This window comes from Musca vetustissima, unplaced genomic scaffold (genome assembly GCF_032173495.1).
Source record: "Musca vetustissima isolate MV318-11 ecotype Yass unplaced genomic scaffold, APGP_CSIRO_Mvet_v1 utg2661, whole genome shotgun sequence".
Lineage (NCBI taxonomy): Eukaryota > Metazoa > Arthropoda > Insecta > Diptera > Muscidae > Musca > Musca vetustissima.
Window position 1 is genome coordinate 89,810 of NW_026882008.1, and position 24,734 is coordinate 114,543.

The following is a 24,734-nucleotide window of genomic DNA, read 5'->3' on the forward strand; positions in this document are numbered from 1 at the left end:
CTATCCTATAATAAGGACATATTTATGTAAAGAAATTTGGATGCCGTCCTGACTTCCCATAGAAAATAAATTAATGTGAAAAGTGGCGCCCAACTACATTATGGTTCTTACTAGTTGCTCTTTTGGCGCCCAACGTCAAAATTTCAAAAGTATATACTTCATTCTAAATACTTCACATATCCTATAGCAAGGACATATTTGTGTAAAGAATCTTAGGTACAAGGTTGACTCCATAGAAATGGAAATAAATGAGCAAATGGCGCCCAACCTGAAATTTCTCTTTCTAGAATATTGTGCTAGGAATCTTGGGCTATACAGAAGAAGTCCACATTCTACGGAACATTCATACGAGAAATCTTAGCCAGCTATACGTACGAAGTTGTAATTGTATTACACATTTCAGCAGGCTGCAGGGTGAGAAATAGGTCCTTAGCAGTTGTTCGTCTGAAAGATCTCGTTCAGCTGAATAGAGGACAGTTTAAAAATCTACTTTAAACGTCTACATAAATTTGTATTTGTGTGCTGCGTTGTACATATAAAGATTAATGTATACATTGAAAATTAAACATCGCTAGAAATGGCGCCCAACGTTAAAATTCCAAAAAAATAAATATTTCATACTTAATACGTCACATATCCAATATTAAGGTCGTATTTGTGTAAAGAAACTTGTGAACCGTATTGACTTTCCATAAAAAAGGGGGAAAAATGCAAAAGTGGCGCCCAACATTAAATTTGTGTTTCAGCAGAATATCCAGCTAAGGTTCTCTGGCTATTCACAAGAAGTCCATATTTTATTAAAAAGTCGCATGATAATTGTTAGACACTCTAGCCGACTGCAGGGTGAGAATTAGGTTCTACGAGTTGTTCTTTTCAAAGACTTCGTTTAGCTGAATAGAGGGCAGAATACAAAGCTACACAATGCCGCACTCATATACAAATTTATATAGAAGTTGAAATTGAAAAATCGCTAGAAATGGCGCCCAACTTAAAAATCGGGAGCCATCATCTGTAACGAATGCAACAAAATTGGAAGATAACAGGGGATTGCACAAATAATGGACCAGGAAAGATATGTCAATGCTACTCTAAGGAAGGCACAACGGAATATATTGAGAGAAAGGGAATGTTTGCAAAAGTGGCGCCCAACAGAAAAAAATCAATAAAAAATAAAATGTCAGTCAGTGTTGTCGACAGATTTATACCCTTCTATACCGATGTATATTTCAACGACCCAACATAGGCGCGGATTTTTATTAAAACATATTTTTTAATGACTTTTTGATTTTTATAAAAATATTTTTTCAATGACTTATCAAAGTCGTGGATTTTTTAAAAATATTTTTCCAATGAATTATCGATGGCGTGGAACAGAAGTCGTGGATTTTTAAAACATATTTTTTCAATGACTTATCCAAGGCGTGGATTTTTTAAAATATTTTGTCAATGAATTATCAAAGGTGTGGATTTTTATACCCTACACAACTATGTTGTCAGGGTATTATAGCTTTGTGCAGCCCCAAGAGTTTGTAACGCCGCGAAATATTGGTCTAGACCCACCTTTAAGTATACCGATCGTCATATCTCGACTAGCTGAGTCGATCTAGACATGTGTGTCCGTCCGTCCATCTTTCCATTATAATTTGTAAACAAGATACAGGCCATAGTTATGGACCAATCTTCGCGAAATTTTGCATGTAGAATGGGTTCTGGCCAATGAAGAAGATCGTTTAATATTTAGGGGATGAAATGGACCAAATACTTAATTTTTGTCGGTTTTTCTGGTCGCTCCAGAGGCCGCAATTATGGTCCAAACATCGCGAAATTTTACTTGGAGAAAGGGATCGGGCCAAAGAATAAGCATGCCTGTTTTAATAAATATCGGTCAATATTTAGAGTCAAATGGACCCTGACTTTCGTGTGAAAAATTACAAAATTTGTATTCTGTAGTATATATATTTATTCCTGAAAGACATAGACCCGAGAAGTTGATAGTATATCCAAGAGGAGTGCTTGACCTTTAAATTGATACCAATTATCGAATATTCTAAAATAATCAAAACGTTGCATATATATTCGAATATGATTTAGAAGTATTTAAGGCGAAAATATGGGACAACTGTCACGACAATTCGTACAGAATCGTGATTTAGATCGAGTGAAAATTTAAGTCCAATGGTATTTGTGGCCGACCCCGATCCGGCTATAATTTTCCACTTTTCCACTTACTGGTTTTAATATATTTATACCCTTCACCACACTGTGCTACAGTGTATTATGTCCTTGTGCATATGTTTGCAACAGGCAAAAGGAAAGGAGATAGACACATGGCTCCTTTTGAGAATACGCATAGAATCACATTCTGAGTCGATTTATGCATGTCCGTCCGTCTGTCTGTCCGTGTTAAAGTGTAAACAAAGTACAGGTCACGTTTATTATTCGAATTGGATGAAATTTGCCACAGCTCATGCATTTGGCCCAAGGTCGAACCCTATTGAAATTGGGACAAATCGGTTCAGATTTTGATATAGCTCCCATATAAAGTTTCGTCCGATTTAAGGTAAATGGTGCACCAAAGTCTCTATATATCTTTCGATATGCACGAAATTTGGCACAGCGTAATGAATGAGGTCTAGAATGATGTATGTTAAATTTCGTGAAAATCGGTTCAGATTTAGATATAGCTCCCATATATATTTTCATCCGATTAAATGTAAATGGTGCACCAATGTGCCTAAATATCTTTCGATTTGCACGAAATTTGGTATATCCTACTGAATTAGGTCCAGAATGATGTGTGCCAAGTTTCGAGAAAATCGGTTCAGATTTAAATATAGCTCATATATATAATTTCGTCCGATTTAAGGTAAATGGTGCACCAAAGCCCCTAAATAGCTTTCGATTTGCACGAAATTTGGCACAGCGTACTGAATTGAGTCTAGAAAGACGTGTGTTAAATTTCGTGAAAATCGGTTTAGAATTATATATAGCTCCCATATATATTTTCGTCCGATTTAACGTAAATGGTGCACCAATGTGCCTAAATAGCTTTCGATTTGCACGAAATTTGGTATAGCCTACTGAATTAAGTGTAGAATGATGTGTGCTAAGCTTCATGAAGATCCGTTCAGATTTAGATATAGCTCCCATATATATTTTCATCCGATTTTATGTAAATGGTGCACCAAAGTCCCAACTTATTCCTCGATTTGTGCGAAATTTTGCACAGCATACTGAATTAAGTCTAGAATGATGTGTGTTAAATTTCGTGAAAATCGGTTTAGAATTATATATAGCTCCCATATATATTTTCGTCCGATTTAACGTAAATGGTGCACCAAAGTCCCTAAATATCTTTCGATTTGCACGAAATTTGGTATAGCCTACTGAATTAAGTGTAGAATGATGTGTGCTAAGCTTCATGAAGATCCGTTCAGATTTAGATATAGCTCCCATATGTAGTTTTGTCCGATTTAAGGTAAATGGCGCACCAAAGCCCCCTAAATAGCTTTCGATTTGCACGAAATTTGGCACAGTGTACTGAATTAAGGTAAGTTTAGTGAAAATCGGTTCAGGTTCAGATATATCTCCCATATATAATTTCGTCCGATTTTATGTAAATGGAGCACAAACGGCCCTATATACCTCTCGATTTGCACGAAATTTTGCACAGCGTACTGAATTGAGTCTAGAATGATGTGTGTTAAATTTCGTGAAAATCGGTTCACATGTAGATATAGCTCCCATATATAGTTTTGTCCGATTTTATATAAATGGAGCACCAAAGTCCCTAAATATCTTTCGATTTGCACGAAATTTTGCACAGCGTACTGAATTGAGTTCTAGAATGATGTGTGCAAAGTTTCGTGAAAATCGGTTCAGATATAGATATAGCTCCCATATATATATTTTTTTTTGGTGCAGATCCAGCCATAGCTTCCATATGTATTTCGAACCGGTGTCTGATTGAGATTAAATTTTTAAATTTTGTATCAATTTTGCTATAAATCATTTTCCATAAATTTGTCGCATGGTACGCAGACGACTCTAAATCTGCCCGAATTGAATTAAATTTATCATAGATTGTAGAAAGACATGAGCATGCTCCTTCGAGGGAACATTGACATACAATTGTATGGATACATATGTACAATATACCCAAGTGGTGAAGGATGTATCATATAGGCCCTGTTCGACTTTACTACTTTTCTTACTGGTTTTTCAGTTATCAATTGCATTTTCCCATCAGTTGAATGGTCCACAGTGTTGCGTTACTATGAACAATCAAAAAGTGTTGCATACTTTTAGGCGTTCCCTAAGGAATTGCTCGTTGTGAGAAAACATTTAATTTTCTTTGCTAATTTATCAAATAATTAAACGAATTAAATTGAAATTATTTAATAAATATTAAAAATTTAATAAATTTATATTGTAATTATTTGAAATTTAATTAATTACCTATTAAAATAAATCAATAAATAAATAAATAAAAGAAAAAAGTAATTGCCACTTTAATGATTTTGCTTATAATTATCTATCCAATTTTTTGTTCTTGAATTTTGTCAATTAACTCTGGCAAAAATTAATCATAATATAATTAAACAACAATAATAAACACCATATTGTAAATTACAAAAAAATAAAGCACACAGACACACACACACATTTCCCTCCATTAAATAGTCATTTAATATGGCATTCAAAAAAAAAAAGAAAAACAAACAACAACCAACCACATAATTTATTTGTAATCACAATGAAGAAAAGATAAACAAACAAACAAACAACAACAACAAAGCCCGAAAAGCTCATTCATTATCTTTGTTAAATATTCGTTGGCTTTCCGGCAAATATTCGTATTCGAAAAAATGTTGCAGGATATAATGCAGATTGATGTATTGCTGTTTTTCTGAGAGGGGAGGGGGTGGTTTGTTTATGATTTATTTATTATGTTGTGGTTGGTTGTTGTTTTTTCTATTCAAAATTCAAACATAAATAAATGGAAATTATGTTTATGAGAATTTCTTGGTTATTTGGATAATACCACGAAAATTACAAAAAGAAATCCCTATTATTTATGAGCCTTATTCAGAAGGATTTTTGGAAGGATGTATACAGGCAATTGTTGGAATTGGAAATTTACACATAAAACATTTTTTTGAAATCAAAATCTCTTTATCAGTGTGATTTCAAAATATGTTATTATTGGATATGTGATTGGATTTAGTATGAAAAATATTTTTGAATTTTTACGTTGGGCGCCATATCTACCGTCTACATAGATATGTATATATATGTGCCGCATTGTTACGCTTTGTAATCTTCTCTTCATTCAGGTTAATGAAGTCTTAGAGAAGAACCATTGTAAGGACCCAATTCTCACCCAGAAGCCCACTGGAGTGTCTAATATCTTGACAATTTCGTGTGTAGGGTTGGGTAGGATTTCTTGTACGGTTCTTCAATAGAATGTGGACTTGTTGTTTATAGCCAACGATCCTTGACATGATGTACTTAAGAAACATAATTATTATATTGGGCGCCACTTTTCAAAAATGGGTTGTAATTTTACATTTTCGGTTCTCATAGAGTAGAAAATCTCCCTACCAAAAAGTATCATTTCCGGGTAGCCTCCATATAATTGTACCCCTCATTTTTCGGTATTTTTAACTTGAGTTTTCAGGGTCTTATGGGTTGTCATATATTGAAAAAAATTATCAATTTGTCGTAATCCTTAAAAATATTATTTTAAAAATTCAGGCCATGGCGGAATTCTTAAAAATATTATTTTGAAAATCCAGGCCTTGGCGGAATTCTTAAAAATATTATTTTGAAAATCCAGGCCTTGGCGGAATTCTTAAAAATATTATTTTGAAAATCCAGGCCTTGGCGGAATCCTTATAAACTTTTATTTTGAAAATCCACGCCTTTGCGGAATCCTTAAAAATTATTATTTTGAAAATCCACGCCTTGGCGGAATTGTTAAAAAATATTTTTTTAAAAATCCACGCCTTGGCGGAATTAAAAAAAATATTTTTAAAAATCCACGCCTTGGCGGAATTGTTAAAAAATATTTTTTTAAAAATCCACGCCTTGGCGGAATTGTTAAAAATTAGTTTTTTAAAAATCCACGCATTGGCGGAATTGTCAAAAAAATATTTTTTTAAAAATCCACGCCTTGGCGGAATTGTTAAAAAATATTTTTCTAAAAATCCACGCCTTGGCGGAACTGTTAAAAAATATTTTTTTAAAAATCCACGCCTTTGCGGAATCCTTAAAAATTATTATTTTAAAAATCCACGCCTTTGCGGAATTGTAAAAAAATATTTTTTTTAAAAATCCACGCCTTGGCGGAATTGTTAAAAAATATTTTTTAAAAATCCACGCCTTGTTAAAAAATATTTTTTTCAAAATCCACGCCTTGGCGGAATTGTTAAAAAATATTTTTTTAATAATCCACGCCTTGGCGGAATTGTTAAAAAATATTTTTTTAAAAATCCACGCCTTGGCGGAATTGTTAAAAAATATTTTTTTAAAAATCCACGCCTTGGCGGAATTGTTAAAAAATATTTTTTTTTAAATATTAAAAATATTATTTTGAAAATCCAGGCCTTGGCGGAATTCTTAAAAATATTATTTTAAAAATCCACGCCTTGGCGGAATTGTTAAAAAATATTATTTTAAAAATCCACGCCTTGGCGGAATTGTTAAAAAATATTTTTTTAGAAATCCACGCCTTGGCGAAATTGTTAAAAAATATTTTTTTAAAAATCCACGCCTTGGCGGAATTGTTAAAAAATATTTTTGTAAATTCCACGCCTTGGCGGAATTGTTAAAAAATATTTTTTTAAAAATCCACGCCTTGGCGGAATTGTTAAAAAATATTTTTTTAAAAATCCACGCCTTGGCGGAATTGTTAAAAAATATTTTTTTAAAAATCCACGCCTTGGCGAATTGTTAAAAAATATTTTTTAAAAATCCACGCCTTTGTTAAAAAATTTAAAAATCCACGCCTTGGCGGAATTGTTAAAAAATATTTTTTTAAAAATCCACGCCTTGGCGGAATTGTTAAAAAATATTTTTTTAAAAATCCACGCCTTGGCGGAATTGTTAAAAAATATTTTTTTAAAAAATTGTTAAAAAATATTTTTTTAAAAATCCACGCCTTGGCGGAATTGTTAAAAAATATTTTTTTAAAAATCCACGCCTTGGCGGAATTGTTAAAAAATATTTTTTTAAAAATCCACGCCTTGGCGGAATTGTTAAAAAATATTTTTTTAAAAATCCACGCCTTGGCGGAATTGTTAAAAAATATTTTTTTAAAAATCCACGCCTTGGCGGAATTGTTAAAAAATATTTTTTTAAAAATCCACGCCTTGGCGGAATTGTTAAAAAATATTTTTTTAAAAATCCAATTGTTAAAAAATATTTTTTTAAAAATCCACGCCTTGGCGGAATTGTTAAAAAATATTTTTTTAAAAATCCACGCCTTGGCGGAATTGTTAAAAAATATTTTTTTAAAAATCCACGCCTTGGCGGAATTGTTAAAAAATATTTTTTTAAAAATCCACGCCTTGGCGGAATTGTTAAAAAATATTTTTTTAAAAATCCACGCCTTGGCGGAATTGTTAAAAAATATTTTTTTAAAAATCCACGCCTTGGCGGAATTGTTAAAAAATATTTTTTTAAAAATCCACGCCTTGGCGGAATTGTTAAAAAATATTTTTTCAAAAATCCACGCCTTGGCGGAATCGTTAAAAAATATTTTTTTAAAAATCCACGCCTTGGCGGAATTGTTAAAAAATATTTTTTTAAAATCCACGCCTTGGCGGAATTGTTAAAAAATATTTTTTTAAAAATCCACGCCTTGGCGGAATTAAAAAAAAAAATATTTTAAAAATCCACGCTTTTGGACGATCCTTAAAAATTGTCTAAAAATTATCAACATCGATTTTTATTATCAACATCGATGTTTATATCAAGTCCTCCTTATAAAGGTCCCAACCGATTTATATAAAAATTGCAATCTACTCCAGGCATTGCAGGGTATAAAAAGTTCGGCCCGGAAAAACACATTTCCTCGTTATTAATATTATTACAAAATATGTAAATAAATCCGATTTTTTTCCTATTCTCCCAAATGTTTCAGATTTTTTTGAGCTTACATGCTTTTTTTGTCCAACTGACTTGACGTCAAGATTTCACAAGGAACTACATACATACGGACATGATGGTGGTGTTTAAAAAATTCAACCAAAATGCAAATATACACACATATTTATGTGTGATTTTTTATGCAAATGTACACAGATGTTTGTATTAGAAGAGTAAGGGTGTCATGTTGTGTGTGTACGTATGTGTGTAGATATTCACAATTTTTGTTTTCCTTTTCAGTTTTTTCCAAACACCAAACAGTATGAAAACATCGAAAAGTACATCCAACGCAAATAAACACACACATAAATAGCAAGATTATGATATACAAGCACACACACACACCAACGCACAATATGGCATAAAGAAAAAAAAACATAGCCTAAAAACAACATCAACATTGTTGCCAACAATAACGACAACGATGAGCAAGTTAAAACATGTTATACGAAGTTAGAATCGTGTTTATTTTATCTGTATCCACTGGGCTGTGTATGTGTGTGTGTGTGTGAAAGCAGCAGCAGCGTCAACAACAACAAAAACACAACGTCACGCTTCATCTCCTTTAAATTGTAGAGGCTCTTTAGGCCAGCCACGCCATTCAACCAACCAGCCAAACAATCTTCTTTGCCTTCGAACCATAGAACAGCAAAAACAAAAAAAAAACGAATGAAACGCATAATAAATCAACATAAACAAACTCTCATGCATAACAACAACAACACTAAACAAACACCCACGCTTTGTTGTTTGGGTTGTTTGTATAGAGGCGTTGGTGGGGTGGCATAGTCAAGCTGCTCTTGTTTCTCTACAAATATCAACGACACACACACGTCTCCCCACAAGGCCTGCCTGTCTCCATCAACAGAAAATAAAACCCAATTGTGCGTATACTTGTTATTATTATCATCACTCATACATCACATGGCACACAAAAACAATTTTATGTGTATGTGTGTTATCATATAACTCGCACACACCATACTCAACACAAACACCCGTTCTCTGTTAACTACTCGTTCGTTCCTTCTCGTTGAAGAAGACGAACACGAGCGAACGAACGAACGCACGACTCACTCACATTCATTTGGTTAGGCATAAAACATTAATGCTACAAGCAACAACTACATAATGCCGTTACCGTTCAACTCAGTCTCTCTCTCTCTCCCCTCTAACACTCTCATCACTTGTATAATCTTGCTCTCTGCCTTTTCCTCTTCCCATTGGTTACCCTCATAACAAAACCAAACAGCAACAGCATAAACATGTGGCCTTAGGCTTTTCTCGTTATTGTGTGTAAAGGGAGAGACACATTGTCTCTCATCTCATCTTTGTTGTAGTTATTATTGCTGTTGTTGTTTTAAGTTATTCCGTTTGTTGTTGCTGTTGTTGTTTGACTTGGTTTGGCTTGATTATTACTGTTGCTGGTGTTAAAAGCAAGCAAAACGTTTCTTAAACCATTTAAACAAAAAAAAGGAATTTTTATGTTAAACGTTTGGCTTCCTTTATTTAGTTTCCATTTGCCATTCATCCATGGTTATCATCCATGGCAGGGTGAGAGGGTATTTCCTTGTTTGAGTGTGTGAATGTGTGTGCGTGTTATATTCTGTAGTTGTTTGAAGTTAACCGTAACCAAGTAGCCTTTCAAATGAATAGTTCAATTGATACTGAGTTAATACCAATATCGGCAATAGAAAGGAAGTCTATTACATTTTTTTTTTTTTTTTTTTTTTTGAAAGGAGACAAAAGGATTCTCTTGACTGGGATTTAAAGAAAGGATAAATATAGAAAAGAAAATATTTGAAGAAAAAAATTCCTTTTTAAAAGGCTAAGATTCTCTTGGCTAAGATTTAAAGAAGGATAAATATAGGCTCGATGGCACCTAAAAATAAAATTCTTTGAAAAAAAATAAATTCGTTTAAAAATTTGTAAAAAAAAAATTTCAAAAATTTAAATAAACTAAAATGTTTTTACACCCACATAAAGTCGAAATCGCTTCAAGTATCAAATGAAGGGTAGAACTTTGCTCGGGACTTTTGATACAGTCTGCATAACCGATATATCGTTATAAACGATGTCGTTATTAACGATTTCGACTTTATATGTATATTCCTGATCAGAATAAAATGCTATGTCGACATGTCCGCACTTCTGTTCAAATGACGATAGAGCTCGCAATATTGAAGAGAGAGAGAGAGAGCTTTGAAAATGTACACAGACCTTGTTATTACTACTAAAATGTTGGGTATTGAAATTTGGATCTATCGACCGACTTTTTTGAGTAGCCCCACACATAGCGGGACCATCCAATATTAGGAATTTCAGGGCTTTTGGGCTAGATTTAGAGCCAAATTGGCCGTAATTTTATATTTTGGATTCTAATTGAGTAGAAAATCTCCCTACCAAAATTTATCGATATTGCGCGAAGTTTTCGGGTAGACCCGCTAAATCCAAAAATTCTGTATTTTGAGGGCTAAGGACACTTTTTTCAATAAAATTGACAGTCATTTGGTATTTTGGATTCTCATTGAGAAGAAAATCTTCATATTAAAATTTATCGATATTGGTCGAAGTTTCTGGGTAGATCCGATAGAGTGGTACACCCTATTTTTTTTTTTTTTTTTGATATTTTGGGTTGTTTGGGCACATATTTCAACCCACTTGACTGAAATTAAGGTTTTTATTAGGTAGAAAATCTTCCTACCAAAATTATCAAAATTGGTTGAAGACTAGGGGGTAGGGCTAAATTGGAGCAACCCGCAGTCGGTATTTTGGAGGGTTTGGTACCGGTTTTCAATGGAATTGGCTGTAATTTGGCATTTTGGGTTCTCATTGGGTAGAAAAATTTCCTACCAAAAATGATTAGTATTGGCCCAAGTTTTCGGGTAGCTCCCACAGAGCGGTTCTCCGTATTATTCGGTATTTAGGAGAGTTGTAATACGTTTTTAAACCATCCTGGCTGTAATTTGGTATTTTGGATTTCCATCGGATAGAAAATCTATTTACCAAAAATTGTCAATAGTGGTCGAAGTTTCCGGGTAGCTCCCATGGAGCGGTACCCCTCATTATTCAATATTCTGAGGGGTTTGGGCACATATTTCACAAAACTTGGCTGTTATTTGGTATTTTAGGTTCTCATTCTACCAAAATTTATCAATATTGGTCGAAGTTTCCGGATAGCTCCCATATAAGCGCTCATTATTCGGTATTTTGGGGGATTTGGGCACATTTTTCAACCAAATCAGATATAATTTTATATATTGCATTCTCAGTGCATAGAAAATCTGCCTACCAAAAGTTATCGATATTGGTCGAAGTTTCCGGTTGGTCCCCATATAAGCACATCCCTTATTATTCGCTATTTTGAGGGGTTTTTTTTTGGTATTTTGTGTTCTAATTGGATAGGAAATCTCTATACCTAAATTTATCAAAATTGGTTGAAGTTTCCGGGTAGACGTCATATAACGGTACCCTCCGATTTTCGGCATTTTAAGACTTTCCGGCACGTTTTTCAACCGAATTGACTATAATTCGGTATTTTGGGTTCTAACTGGGTAGCAAATCTCCTTACCAAAAGTTATCAATATCGATTAAAGTTTAGGTATAGTCCCCATATAACGTTACCCTGCAATTTTCAGTATTTTGAGAATTTCCGGCACGTTTTTTTAACCGATTTGGTTGTTATTTAATGAATTGGGTTCTCACTTGGTGGAAAATCTCCGTACTAAAAATTATCAATATCAATTCACTTTTGGGTGTAGTTCGTCCCCTTCGATTTTTGATATTTTAAGAATTTCCGGGACGTTTTTCAACCGGATTGAATGTAAGTTGGTATTTTAAATTCTCACTTAGTGGAAAACCTCTCTGCCAAAAACTACGAATATCGATTCACTTTTAGGTGCAGTCCCCATATAACGGTACCTTCCGATTTTCGGTATTTTAAGAATTTCTGGCACGTTTTTCAACCAATTTGGCTGTAATTCGGTATTTTGAGATCTCATTGGGTAACAATTCTTCCCACCAAAAATTATCAATATCGATCCACTTTTGGATATAGTTCCCATATACCTTCCGCTACCTTCCGATTTTCGATATTTTATGAATTTCCGGTATGTTTTTCAACACAATTGGCTGTAATTCGGTATTTTGGGTTCTCACTGTGTAGAAAATCTCCCTACCAAAAATTATAAATATCGATTCACTTTTGGGTGTAGTTCCCTTATGAAGGTACCTCCGGATTTTCGAGGAGGTACTTTCGGATGCAATTTTCAAACGATTTGGCTGTTATTTGATATTTTGAGTTCTCATAGGGCAACAATTCTTCCCACCAAAAATTATCAATATCGATCCACTTTTGGGTGTAGTCCCCATATAACGGTATCTTCCGATTTTCGATATTTCATGAATTTCTGGCACATGTTTCAACCAAATTCGCTGTAATTGGATATTCTGGGTTCTCATTGGCTAGCAAATCTACCCACCAAAAATTATTAATATCGATTCAGTTTTGGATGTAGTCTCTATATAGCGGAATTTCAGAATTTTTGAGGATTTCCGGATGATTTATTTAACCAAATTGGCTGTAATTTGATATTTTGGCTTCTCATTGGGTACCAAGTCTCCCCAACAAAAAGTGATATATATCGATGTACTTTTGAGTGCAGTCCCCATATAACGGTACCTCCCGATTTTTGGTATTTTAAGAATTTCCGGCACGTTTTTCAATCGATTTGATTATATTTTTATATGTTTGGTTTTCATGGATTACCAAATCTCCCCACCAAAAATTATCAATATCGCTTCACTTTTGGGTGCAGTTCCCATATAGAAGTATCCTCCGATTTTCGATATTTTAAGAATTTCTGGCACGTTTTTCAAGCGAATTGGCTGTAATTCGGTATTTTGAGTTCTCATTGGGTGACAATTCTTCCCACCAAAAATTATCAATATCCATCCACTTTTGGGTATAGTCCCCAAAAAACCGATCCTTCCGATTTTCTGTATTCCGGCACGTTTTTCAACCGATTTGATTGTATTTTTATATTTTTGGTTTTCATGTGTTACCAAATCTCCCCACCAAAAATTATCAATATCGCTTCACTTTTGGATGCAGTTCCCATATAGAAGTATCCTCCAATTTTCGATATTTTAAGAATTTCTGGCACGTTTTTCAACCGAATTGGCTGTAATTCGGTATTTTGAGTTCGCATTGGGTAACAATTCTACCCACCAAAAATTATCAATATCGATCCACTTTTGGGTATAGTCCCCAAAAGCCGATCCTTCCGATTTTCTGTATTCCGGCACGTTTTTCAACCGATTTGATTATATTTGTATATGTTTGATTTTCATGGGTTACCAAATCTCCCCACCAAAAATTATCAATATCGCTTCACTTTTGGATGCAGTTCCCATATAGAAATATCCTCCGATTTTCGATATTTTAAGAATTTCTGGCAGGTTTTTCAACCGAATTGGCTGTAATTCGGTATTTTGAGTTCTCATTGGGTAACAATTCTACCCACCAAATATTGTCAATATCGATCCTCTTTTGGGTATAGTCCCAAAAAAACCGATCCTTCCGATTTTCTGTATTCCGGCACGTTTTTCAATCGATTTGATTGTATTTTTATATTTTTGGTTTTCATGGGTTACCAAATCTCCCCACCAAAAATTATCAATATCGCTTCACTTTTGGGTGCAGTCCCCATATAACGCTACCCTCCGATTTTCGATATTTTATGAATTTCTGGCACGTTTTTCAACCGAATTGGCTGTAATTCGGTATTTTGAGTTCTCATTGGGTGACAATTCTTCCCACCAAAAATTATCAATATCCATTCACTTTTGGGTATAGTCCCCATATAACGTTACCCTCCGATTTTCGATATTTTATGAATTTTCGGCACGTTTTTCAACCCAATTGGCTGTAATTTAATATTTTGAGTTCTCATTGAGTACTTAATCTCCCTACCAAAAATTATGCATATCGCTTCACTATTGGGTATAGTCCTCAAAGAACGATACCTTCCGATTTTCGGTATTCTGAAGTTTTTGGCCAAATTTTTTTTCAATCGAGTTGAGGTAATTTGATTTTTTTTTTATTTTCGATATCGTCAAAATATTACAAATTATGTTACGACATCTTGACATTTTGTAATGTTGATATTATGCCAAATATGACCTTTGGCCAACTACATACCATGGCCATTACATACCACTTCTCATACCCACCACCTCCCTCTCCACCTCCCTCTCCTTCTACTCTCCACATATGGTAATCAATTTAATGTTTCATATTTTCAACACCTTTTTTTAACAATTTCATTATTGGCTGGGACACAAATGTGGGGAGTTTTCAAGAGAGGAGGTGTAAATGAGGCAGAGAGAAAACTAAGGAGGGAAGGGGTCTCCCTCAAACATGTAAATCAATTTGTAAATTGTTGTAACTGTTGTTGTTGTTGTTCGTATTGTCATTTCGATGTAATTATGGGTCATCAAATTAATTACAAACATTGTAATTAATTTTTTGTAGTAGTGGTCATTAGTTTCCTCTTTGGAGAAACTAATTACACACAAACACACTAACAAATGCAGGAACACACACAAACAAATACAGGCGCTCACACACACACACACACACACGATGTGTTATTAAAGCACAGTCGGGCGAACCACCGCACGCGTGCACTCTCGCGAGAGTAAATATCACAATTCTCCCACACACACATCCAACCGAACCAATTGAAAAACCATTGACACACACACAAAGACAAGTGCGTGAGAACAGAATTTTTTACGCTCTGCCCGTGCCTGTATTAAAGCAATAAAGAAAGCCTAGTGATTTGTTATAAGCTTTTGCTTGAATTTGCTTGCATTTTCGTTAATGTGTTTTGGGGGGGGGTTAGTGAGGAAATTCGAATCTCAAAAGGGGTACCCCACCTCTTTTCCTGCTTATAATCCACTAATTATTTCGTTTCGGAACAAAAATCGAAATTCAACTAAAAAAGAAACAAAAAAGCGTAGTTGTTGAAACAACACGTGTCAATATTAAAATAAGTTGCAACACGTGCCTTGTCCGTCCTTAGATACACGTACATGCATACCTGCACACACACACACATTTCTTAATTAGAAGCAATAGAATATTTAATTGTTGTTGTAGGAGTAGAGGTAATATAGGGCATTCACACTGGGTAGAAAATGTCCCTAGAAAAAATTAAAAATAATCAATATTGATCCACTTTTTAGGTTAGGCCCCATATATTCGGCATTTTTGTGATGGTGGTGTTGGTGTATTTTAAGTTCTCACTGGGTAGAAAATCTCGTTACCAAAAATTATCAATATTGATCCACTTTTTTTGGGTAGCCCCCATACAACGGAACCACCTAATGTTCCGTATTTTCGGGACGGTGAAATTTTTTTTAGCTGACTTGGCTGTAATTTAGTTTTTTTTGATTCTCATTAGGTGTCAAATCTCCCTACCAAAATTTTTCAATATTTGTCCAAGTTTCCGGGTAGCTCTCGTTGAGCGGTAGCTCCTATTATTCGGTATTTTGAGGAGTTTGGGTACATTTTTCAACCAAATTGACTGTAATTTAATATCTTAGGTTCTTACTGGATAGAAAATCTCTTTACCAAAAATCATCAATATCGATCCACTTTTTCGGGTAGCCCCCATACAACGGAACCACCTTATATTCCGTATTATCGGGATGGTGAAAATTTTTTAGCTGACTTGGCTGTAATTTAGTTTTTTTTGGTTCTCATTAGGTGTCAAATCTCCCTACCAAAATTTTTCAATATTTCTCCAAGTTTCCGGGTAGCTCTCGTTGAGCGGTAGCTCCTATTATTCGGTATTTTGAGGAGTTTGGGTACATTTTTCAACCAAATTGGCTGTAATTTAATATCTTAGGTTCCCACTGGGTAGAAAATCTCCTTACCAAAAATTATCAATATTGATCCACTTTTTCGGGTAGCCTCCATACAACGGAACCACCTAATGTTCCGTATTTTCGGGACGGTGAATTTTTTTTTAGCTGACTTGGCTGTAATTTAGTTTTTTTTGGTTCTCATTAGGTGTCAAATCTCCCTACCAAAAATGTTCACGATTGGCCGAAGTTTCCAGATAGCCCTCGTTGAGCGGTACCCCCTATTATTCGCTATTTTTGGGAGTTTGGGTACATTTTTCAACCAAATTGGCTGTAATTTAATATCTTAGGTTCCCACTGGGTAGAAAATCTCCTTACCAAAAATTATCAATATTGATCCACTTTTTCGGGTAGCCCCCATACAACGGAACCACCTAATATTCCGTATTATCGCGATGGTGCACAATTTTTTTTAACCGAATTGGCTGTAATTTAGTATTTTGGGTTCTCATTAGGTGTCAAATCTCCCTACCTAAAATGTTCACGATTGGCTCAAGTTTACGGGTAGCCCTCGTTGAGCGGTACTCCCTATTATTCGGTATTTTGGGGAGCTTGGGCACGTTTTTCAACGAAATCAGCTTTTATTTGGTATTTTGGGTTCTCAGTGGGTAAAAAATATTCTCACAAAAAATTATTAATATTGGCCCCTGTTTCGGGGTAGGCCCCATACAACGGTAACCCCTAATATTCGGTATTTTGAGAAGATTGGGTATATTTTTCAACCAAATTGGCTGTAATTTAATATTTTAGGTTCTCACTGAGTAGAAAATCTCCTTACCAAAAATTATCAATATTGATCCACTTTTTTCGGGTAGCCTCCATACAACGGAACCACCTAATATTCCGTATTATCGGGATGGTGAAAATTTTTTTTAACCGTCTTGGATGTAATTTAGTTTTTTGGTTCTCATTAGGTGTCCAATCTCCCTACCTAAAATGTTCACGATTGGCTCAAGTTTACGGGTAGAGCCGGTTGAGCGGTACATCCCATTATTCGGTATTTTGAGGAGTTTGGGCACATTTTCAACTAAATGAGCTGTAATTTGGTATTTTGGGTTCTCACTGGATAGAAAATCTCCTTACGAAAGATTATCAATATTGATCCACTTTTTCGGGTAGACCCCATACAAAGGTACCTCCTTAAATTCGGTATTTTGGGAATATTTGGCACGTTTTCCATCCGAATTGGCTGTAATTTAGTATTTTGGGTTCTCACTGGATATCACAATTCCCTACCCAAAAATTTTAAAACTGGTCAATATTTTGGGGTAGCCCTCATTGAGCGGTACTTCCTATTATTCGGTATTTTGGGGAGCTTGGGCACATTTTTCAATTTAAGCAGCTGTAATTTGGTATTTTGGGATCTCACTAGCTAAAGAATATTCTCACAAAAAATTAGTAATATTGGCCCATGTTTAGGGGTAGCCCCCATACAAAACTACCCCCTTATATTCAGTATTTTGCGGATTTTTCGCATGTTTTTTTAATCGAATAAGCTGTAATTTAGTATTTTAAGTTCTCATTGGGTAACAAATCTCCATACCAAAAATTATCGAAATTAGTCTACATCTTCGGATAGCCCCCATATAAGGGTAACCTCCGAATTTCGATATATTGCAATTTTTTGCACGTTTTTTAGTCGAATTGTCTGTAATTTGATATTTTAGGTTATCATTGAGTAGTAAATCTCCATACCAAAAATTATCAAAATCGGTCAACTTTTTAGGATAGCCTCCATACCCCTCGATTTTCGGTATTTTGCGGATTTTTTTGAACATTTTTAAAGCTATTTGTCTGTATTTCGGGTTCTTGTTGTATAGCAAATCTCCCTACCAAATATTATCGATCTTGGTCTACTTTTTAGGGTAGCTCCCATATAGCGGCACCTTCTGATTTTCGGTTTTTTGAGGATTTTTTGGCACAATTGTTAATCGAATTGGTATTTAGGTTTTTTATCAGGTAGAAAATTTCCGTACCAAAAAATTATAGCTATCGGTCTACATTTTAGGAAAGGACCCATATAATGGTACCCTCCGAATTTCGATATATTGCGATTTTAGGCACGTTTTTTAATCGAATTGTCTGTAATTTGGTATTTTGGGTTCTCATTGTCTAGCAAATCTCCATACGAAAAATTATGGAAATTGGTCATTTTTTTCGCATAATCCCCATACAAGGGTACCATCCGATATTTTCGATATTTGCGCATTTGTGATATTTCGATATTTGCGCGTTTTTTAACCGAATGGACTGTAATTTGGTATTTTGGGTTCTCATTGGCTAGCAAATCTCCATACCAAAAATTATCGCTATCGGTCTACTTTAACCGAATTGGCTATAATTTGGTATTTAGGTTTCTTATTAGGTAGCAAATCTCCGTACTAAAAATTATAGCTATCGGTCTTTATTTTAGGATAGCCCCATACAAGGGTACCCTCCGAATTTCGATATTTTGCTGATATTTCACAAGTTTTTTAATCGATTTGGCTGTAATTTTGTATTTTGGGTTCTCATTGTGTAGCGAATCTCCACACCAAAAATTATCAAAATCGGTCAGCTTTTTAGGATAGGTCCCAATAACAATACCACCACATATTCGATATTTTGCGGATTTTTGGAACATTTTTTAAGCGAATTGGCTATAATTTGCTATTTTGGTTTCTTATTATGTACCAAATCTCCGTACCAAAAATTAGCAATATAGGTCTACTTTTTAGTGTAGCTCCCATATAACGACACCTTCCGATTTTCGGTATTTTTGACACGTTTGTTAATCGAATTGGCTATAATTTGGTATTTAGGTTTCTTATTAGGTAGCAAATTTCCGTACCAAAAATTATAGCTATCGGTCTACATTTTAGGAAAGGACCCATATAATGGTACCCTCCGAATTTCGATATATTGCGATTTTAGGCACGTTTTTTAATCGAATTGTCTGTAATTTGGTATTTTGGGTTCTCATTGTCTAGCAAATCTCCATACCAAAAATGGAAATTGGTCTACTTTTTCGTATAACCCCCATACAAGGGTACCATCCGATATTTTCGATATTTGCGCATTTGTGATATTTCGATATTTGCGCGTTTTTTAACCGAATGGACTGTAATTTGGTATTTTGGGTTCTCATTGGCTAGCAAATCTCCATACCAAAAATTATCGAAATCGGTTGACTTTTTAATATAGTCCCCATATAATTCAACCCCTACAAATTTGGTATTTTGCGGATTTTTGGAACATTTTTTAAGCAAATTGGCTGTAATTTGGTATTTTACGTTCTCATTGGCTAGCAAATCTCCATACTAAAAATTATCAAAATCGGTGGACTTTTTAGGGTAGCCCCCATCTAACGGTACCCTCCGAATTTCGATATTTTGGGAATATTTCGCAAATTTTTTAATCAATTTGGCTGTAAGTTGGTATTTTGAATTCTCACTGGGTAGCAAATCTCCATACAAAAAATTATCAATATCGGTCAACGTTTTGATATAGCCCTCATATAACGGTACCCTCAGAATTTCGATATTTTGCTGATTTTTCGCAAGTTTTTTAAGGGAATTGTCTGTAATTTGTTATTTTGGGTTCTCACTGGGTATCAAATCCCTATACCAAAAATTATCAATATTGGTCTACTTTTTAGGATAGCCTCCATACAACTGTAACCTCCGAATTTCGGCATTTTGCCGATTTTTGATAACTTTTTTTTATCGATTTGCCTGTAATTTGGTACTTTAGGTTATCATTAGGTTGCAAATCTCCACAACAAAAATGATCAAAATCGGTCGACTTTTTAGGGTAGCCCCCATATAGCGACACCTTCCGATTTTCGGGTTTTTGAGGATTTTATGGCACATTTGTTAATAGAATTGGCTATAATTGGTATTTTGGGTTCTCATTGGATAGGAAGTCTCTATACCAAAAATTATCAAAATCGGCCTACTTTTTCGGATAGCCCTCTTATAATGGTACCCCCAAATATTTGGTATTTTTCGGATTTTTGGCACGTTTTTAAAGCGAATTGGCTATAATTTGGTATTTAGGTTTCTTATTAGGTAGCAAATCTCCGTACCGAAAATTATAGCTATCGATCCACATTCTAGGATAGACCACATATAACGGTACCATACGAATTTCGATATTTTGCGATTTTAGGCACGTTTGTTAATCGAATTGTCTGTAATTTGGTATTTTGGGTTCTCATTAGGTAGTACATCTTCCCACCAAATATGATCGAAAACGGTCGACTTTTAATTATAGCCCCCATATAACGGTACCACCAAATATTTGGATTTTTGGCTGCTTTTTCAACCAAATTGGCTGTAATTTGGTATTTTTGGTTCTAATAGGGTAGCAAATCTCCATATTAAAAATTATCGACATCAATCCGTTCCTTGGTATAGACCGCATATAAGGTTTCCCCCAAATATTCAGTATTTTGCGGATTTTTGTTAAATTTTTTATTTAAATGGCCTCTAATTTGGTTCTGGTAGGATGCCAAATTTGCCTACCAAAAATTGACCATTGAATAAGGCGCCTTTTATAATGGTCCCAAAGTGTCCACCTCATGAGGGAGGGTATAAAAGTTCAGTTCGGTCAGACTTAATGACATTTTTCCATTTTTTTTTTTGTAAATATTTTTGACTTCATTCAGAAAAAAATAGAACCTGAACACCATTAAATATGCTGATGATAATGATGAGGGCCATGAAATTCCGTTGCTATTTTTGAGAAGCCAATAGCCTGGTGGGATAATTTGGAGACGTATTTTTGTTTCACTTTTTTTGGATACTATCACAAGAGAGCGTGTCGAAAAGAGAGCCACATGAAAATGAAGAGAAAACAAGCAGGTACAAGGTTTTTAATGAAATGTTTCTACCCCCCCACCTCTTTCCCCATTTCCTCCCTTTATCATTCCCCCCCCCAAAAAAATTGTTGATTTCGGAAAAAAGGAGACACAAGAGATACAAAGCAGAGGACTTTCATTTTATTAAAATGTGTGTATGTACGTGTGTGTGTGTGTAAGGATAGCCATTAATGAAGCTAAATTTGGCATATACACACACATACATACACACACGTATTATTAATAAATTTTTTAAATAACCCAAAACAAGGTTTATTTTGAAAAAAAAAAAATGCAGGCTTGTTAACAGGGTTGTATTTTTTATTGCCTTGTTTAGTTGTTGTTTTTATTTTTATTATTTTTCTTTGTTTTTTTTTTTTTTTTTTTTTTTGTATTAATAATAAAAAAATGTTTGGTATCTAATTACCCTTTCCAAAACGCCTAACAGCTCTGAAGGTTTCATGTTTATCCACGGTGTTGGCCTAAGCCTCTGAGCAAAAAAATTTCCTTGGTATACAACAACGGCAACAAAAACAGCAACAGCAATTGACGGCTGTCAATTGAGGATGGTTTGATGGCAATGATGATGATAATGACAACAATGGCCTTTGAACGTTTTTTTTTTGTTTTTTTACACTTTACAATTTTTTTTTTCAATTTTATTCTTTGGTTTTAATTATCACTGATTTTCAATGGGGTTGGTAGGAGACACACATACACTAGGTTAATATTCTCACACCCTCCTAGGGAAATATTCAACAGTTATTTTTTTTCTATTTCTTTTGGGCAGTAAATATTTTTCAATTTCTCTTTGTTTGGGATTCAAAATTAAATTTTCAATTTTTAATTCATTTTTTTCCACTTTTCTTTAATTATACATTTTTTTTGCTCAAAAGTAACCACAACTTTAAATGCACACAAAAATTTTCTTTTACACTTCTCCAACTTTGCGATTAGATTATTTTGCTTCTTTTTCTTTTTTCAAATCAAATTTTCAAGATATTGCTTTATTTGGGTTTTTTATTCAATTCTTTTTCTTTCCAAATTTATAATAAATTCTTTTCTAAATTTTCCCCACAAAAAAATCCTGTATACGTTTGTTTCTTGCTATTTTTTTCTCTTCAAACCGTTTTTTATTTTTTTTTTTCTATTTTCCGTTTTTTTTTATTTTTTCCTTCGTTGGCTACTGCTGCAAAATTTTCACGTTTAACTTTGCCGAAGTGAAAAAAATGAATGGTTGCAATTTTCCGTGTGTATAACTTCAAAAAATTGGTTAAGTTTAGTTCTTTCTTCCTACGGCTGGCCTAATGTCAAACACTCACTCATTCATTTACTCACAGCGAAGCACACACACACAAACTCTCTCTGTGTGGCGCGCACACACTCACACACAGCCGGAGCTAAGCACAGGGATATTTGAAAAAGAAGAAGAACGAAACAGAAAAACAACTACCTTGAATGAGAGTCTGTGCGTAAACTTTTCCATTAAAAGCTACTCTCCAACTAGTTGTTGTTTTTTTTTTGTTGTTGTTGTTACTGGTAGTATTTGTGTTATAGTAGTATTCCTAACAAACAAAAAACATCCCCACAAAGAACAAAAAAACAACAACAAAACACACACACAACACTTAACCTTCTTCCCCACACTACCCTCTCACACCAACCAACACACACAGCCACACAAACATCATTGTTACCATCATTACCATCAACGACAACGACGACTGGTTGTGAAACTTCGTTAACATCAAGGACTTGAATGCGAAGCTCTCAATGTTAACTGCATGGTTGGTTTGTTGGGTAAAGGGAGAGACTAATGGAGAGCGAAAGGAAAAGAGAGAATGAGAAAGAGAATGTTACATATGTTATGATAGTAACAGTGATAGTGGGTGGTGGGTGGCAAATGGTGAGTTGTACTGATGCTGCCAACATTTTGTTTACAATTAAATCGCCAAAAAAAAAAAAAAACAGAAACCTCACCAGGGATGGGAAATAAACATTATAAACATGGACCGTTATAGAAAATTGTCGGCAAAAATGTGTGTTTACTGCAATACCTGCAATAGCTCGGAATACTAAATTAAAGCCATTGAAATGGGAAAATGCTGATAAAACCTTCAAAATACTAACAATTGAACGCCACACTTATATGGGTGGCTATATTAAAACATGGATCTATATGTGTGTGGGCTTTCAAAAATTCCTTTATACCAAATAACAGCCTTATAACTGTGGGGCAAATGCCGCCAAAGCCACTAAAATACCAAAAATGGATCGGTACCGAAGATTTGATACCCTAGGAGAACAAAAAGAAAAAATCAAATTAGAGCCATATCGATTGAAAAATGTCCCAAACTCCCCAATATACGGAATAATGAGACGTACCGTTCTATGGGGGCAACCGGAAAAGTTGAGCTAATATTCATAACTATCCTAAAAAGTATACTGATATCGATAATTTTTCGTAAGGTGTTTTGCTAGCCAATAGAAACCCCAATGTACCAACTTTCATGGAAGCTATCCTGAAAAGTAGACCGATATCGACAATTTTTGGTAGGGAGATTTTCTAGCCAATGAGAACTCTAAATACCAAATTACAGCCAATTCGATTAAAAAATGTGCCCAAACTCCCCAAAATTCTAAATAATAGGAGGTACAGTTTTATGAGAAATGTCTTGAAAAATTAACCATTTTCGGTATGGATAATTCTGACTCCTAAATTACAGCCAATTCTATTGAAAAACGTGTCAAAAATCCCGAATATTTCGGCATACCATCATATGGGAGGAAAAAGTGCGGTTAATACCTGTAAAAGCCGAAAATGGGACGGTACCGACCAATACTAAAATGTAGTCCAATATTTTTAATTTTTGGTAGATAGGGAGATGAAGTAGGTGTAGAGAGTGGATGCACTACCGGTTTGGTCCAATTCCGAGATTACAACGAAAGGGATTACGTTGCCTCGTACTGCTACAGCGCACCTCCCAGCGAGACATAGCTCACAACATCGCCCTCAGTCTCCTCAACAGCTACCGAATATGCAGCATTTTATGTTGCAATTCCTGATCTGCAATTTAATTGGAACGGCCTTCGAGGGAGAAAAAGTTATAATAGTGGAATTTTTGAATTGGAATAAAATATTGATCGCGGCGGTGCAGACGTTCACAACGTTCAGAGGAAGAATCGCAACAAAAGTGGAGGTGGGGGCCTATCAGATTCTAGTTACTCATACGTATGGCGGTAAAATTTATATGTGAAGTACATTATTTGCCTAACATTAGCTTTCCAATTGAGGACAATAACTGTCTGGTACCAGGGGCATGAATTGCGGTATTCCGTCATAGGTAATGATCAGAGGGGAACAACGCTGGTAGAGCAAATTTATTGTTTTACGTTTTGCACGGTAAATGAGGATACTGCCACCAAATAAGGGGAAAGCGTCACAGTTTGCTAGATATATCCCGGTTTCAAAACCCGATCCCGTCATTTCAATGGAATCAGACCACCTAAACCATTATTGTCTCCATCAGTAATCCTGATTCCATATCCTCTGAACGACACAATTTTCCTAATAATAGGAAAATCTCGCATGGTGGTCTTGCTAATAAAGTCAGGCAAGAATGCCAGCAAAGTTGAATTTTACTGGCCGATCTCACTTTTTCCACCAGTAGCGAAGATTCTTGAGGCATTACTCATACGCAGCAGTAGGGAAAGCTGTGCAAAGCTCTCAAGTTGCGGATCATAAGCATGGGTTCCATAAGCAACATAGCATAACAACAATGTTGCACGCCATCTCCATAGACATGAGTAT

General features: G+C 34.8%; 2 protein-coding genes across 2 annotated transcripts in view; both read right to left on the reverse strand.

The window, feature by feature from the left end:
* Positions 1-21,411, reverse strand: part of LOC133328117 (cationic amino acid transporter 2-like) — an 89,660-nt gene extending 68,249 nt beyond the window's left edge. Inside the window, exon 1 of the mRNA XM_061536672.1 lies at positions 21,351-21,411. Within this exon, the coding sequence (XP_061392656.1) occupies positions 21,351-21,386 (36 nt within the window). The 5' untranslated portion in view covers positions 21,387-21,411. The remainder of the gene's footprint in view (positions 1-21,350) is intronic.
* The window catches only part of LOC133328130 (AP-1 complex subunit beta-1-like), a 363,610-nt gene that overhangs the window by 85,328 nt on the left and 253,548 nt on the right, over positions 1-24,734 (reverse strand). The gene's annotated exons all lie outside the window — the stretch shown is intronic.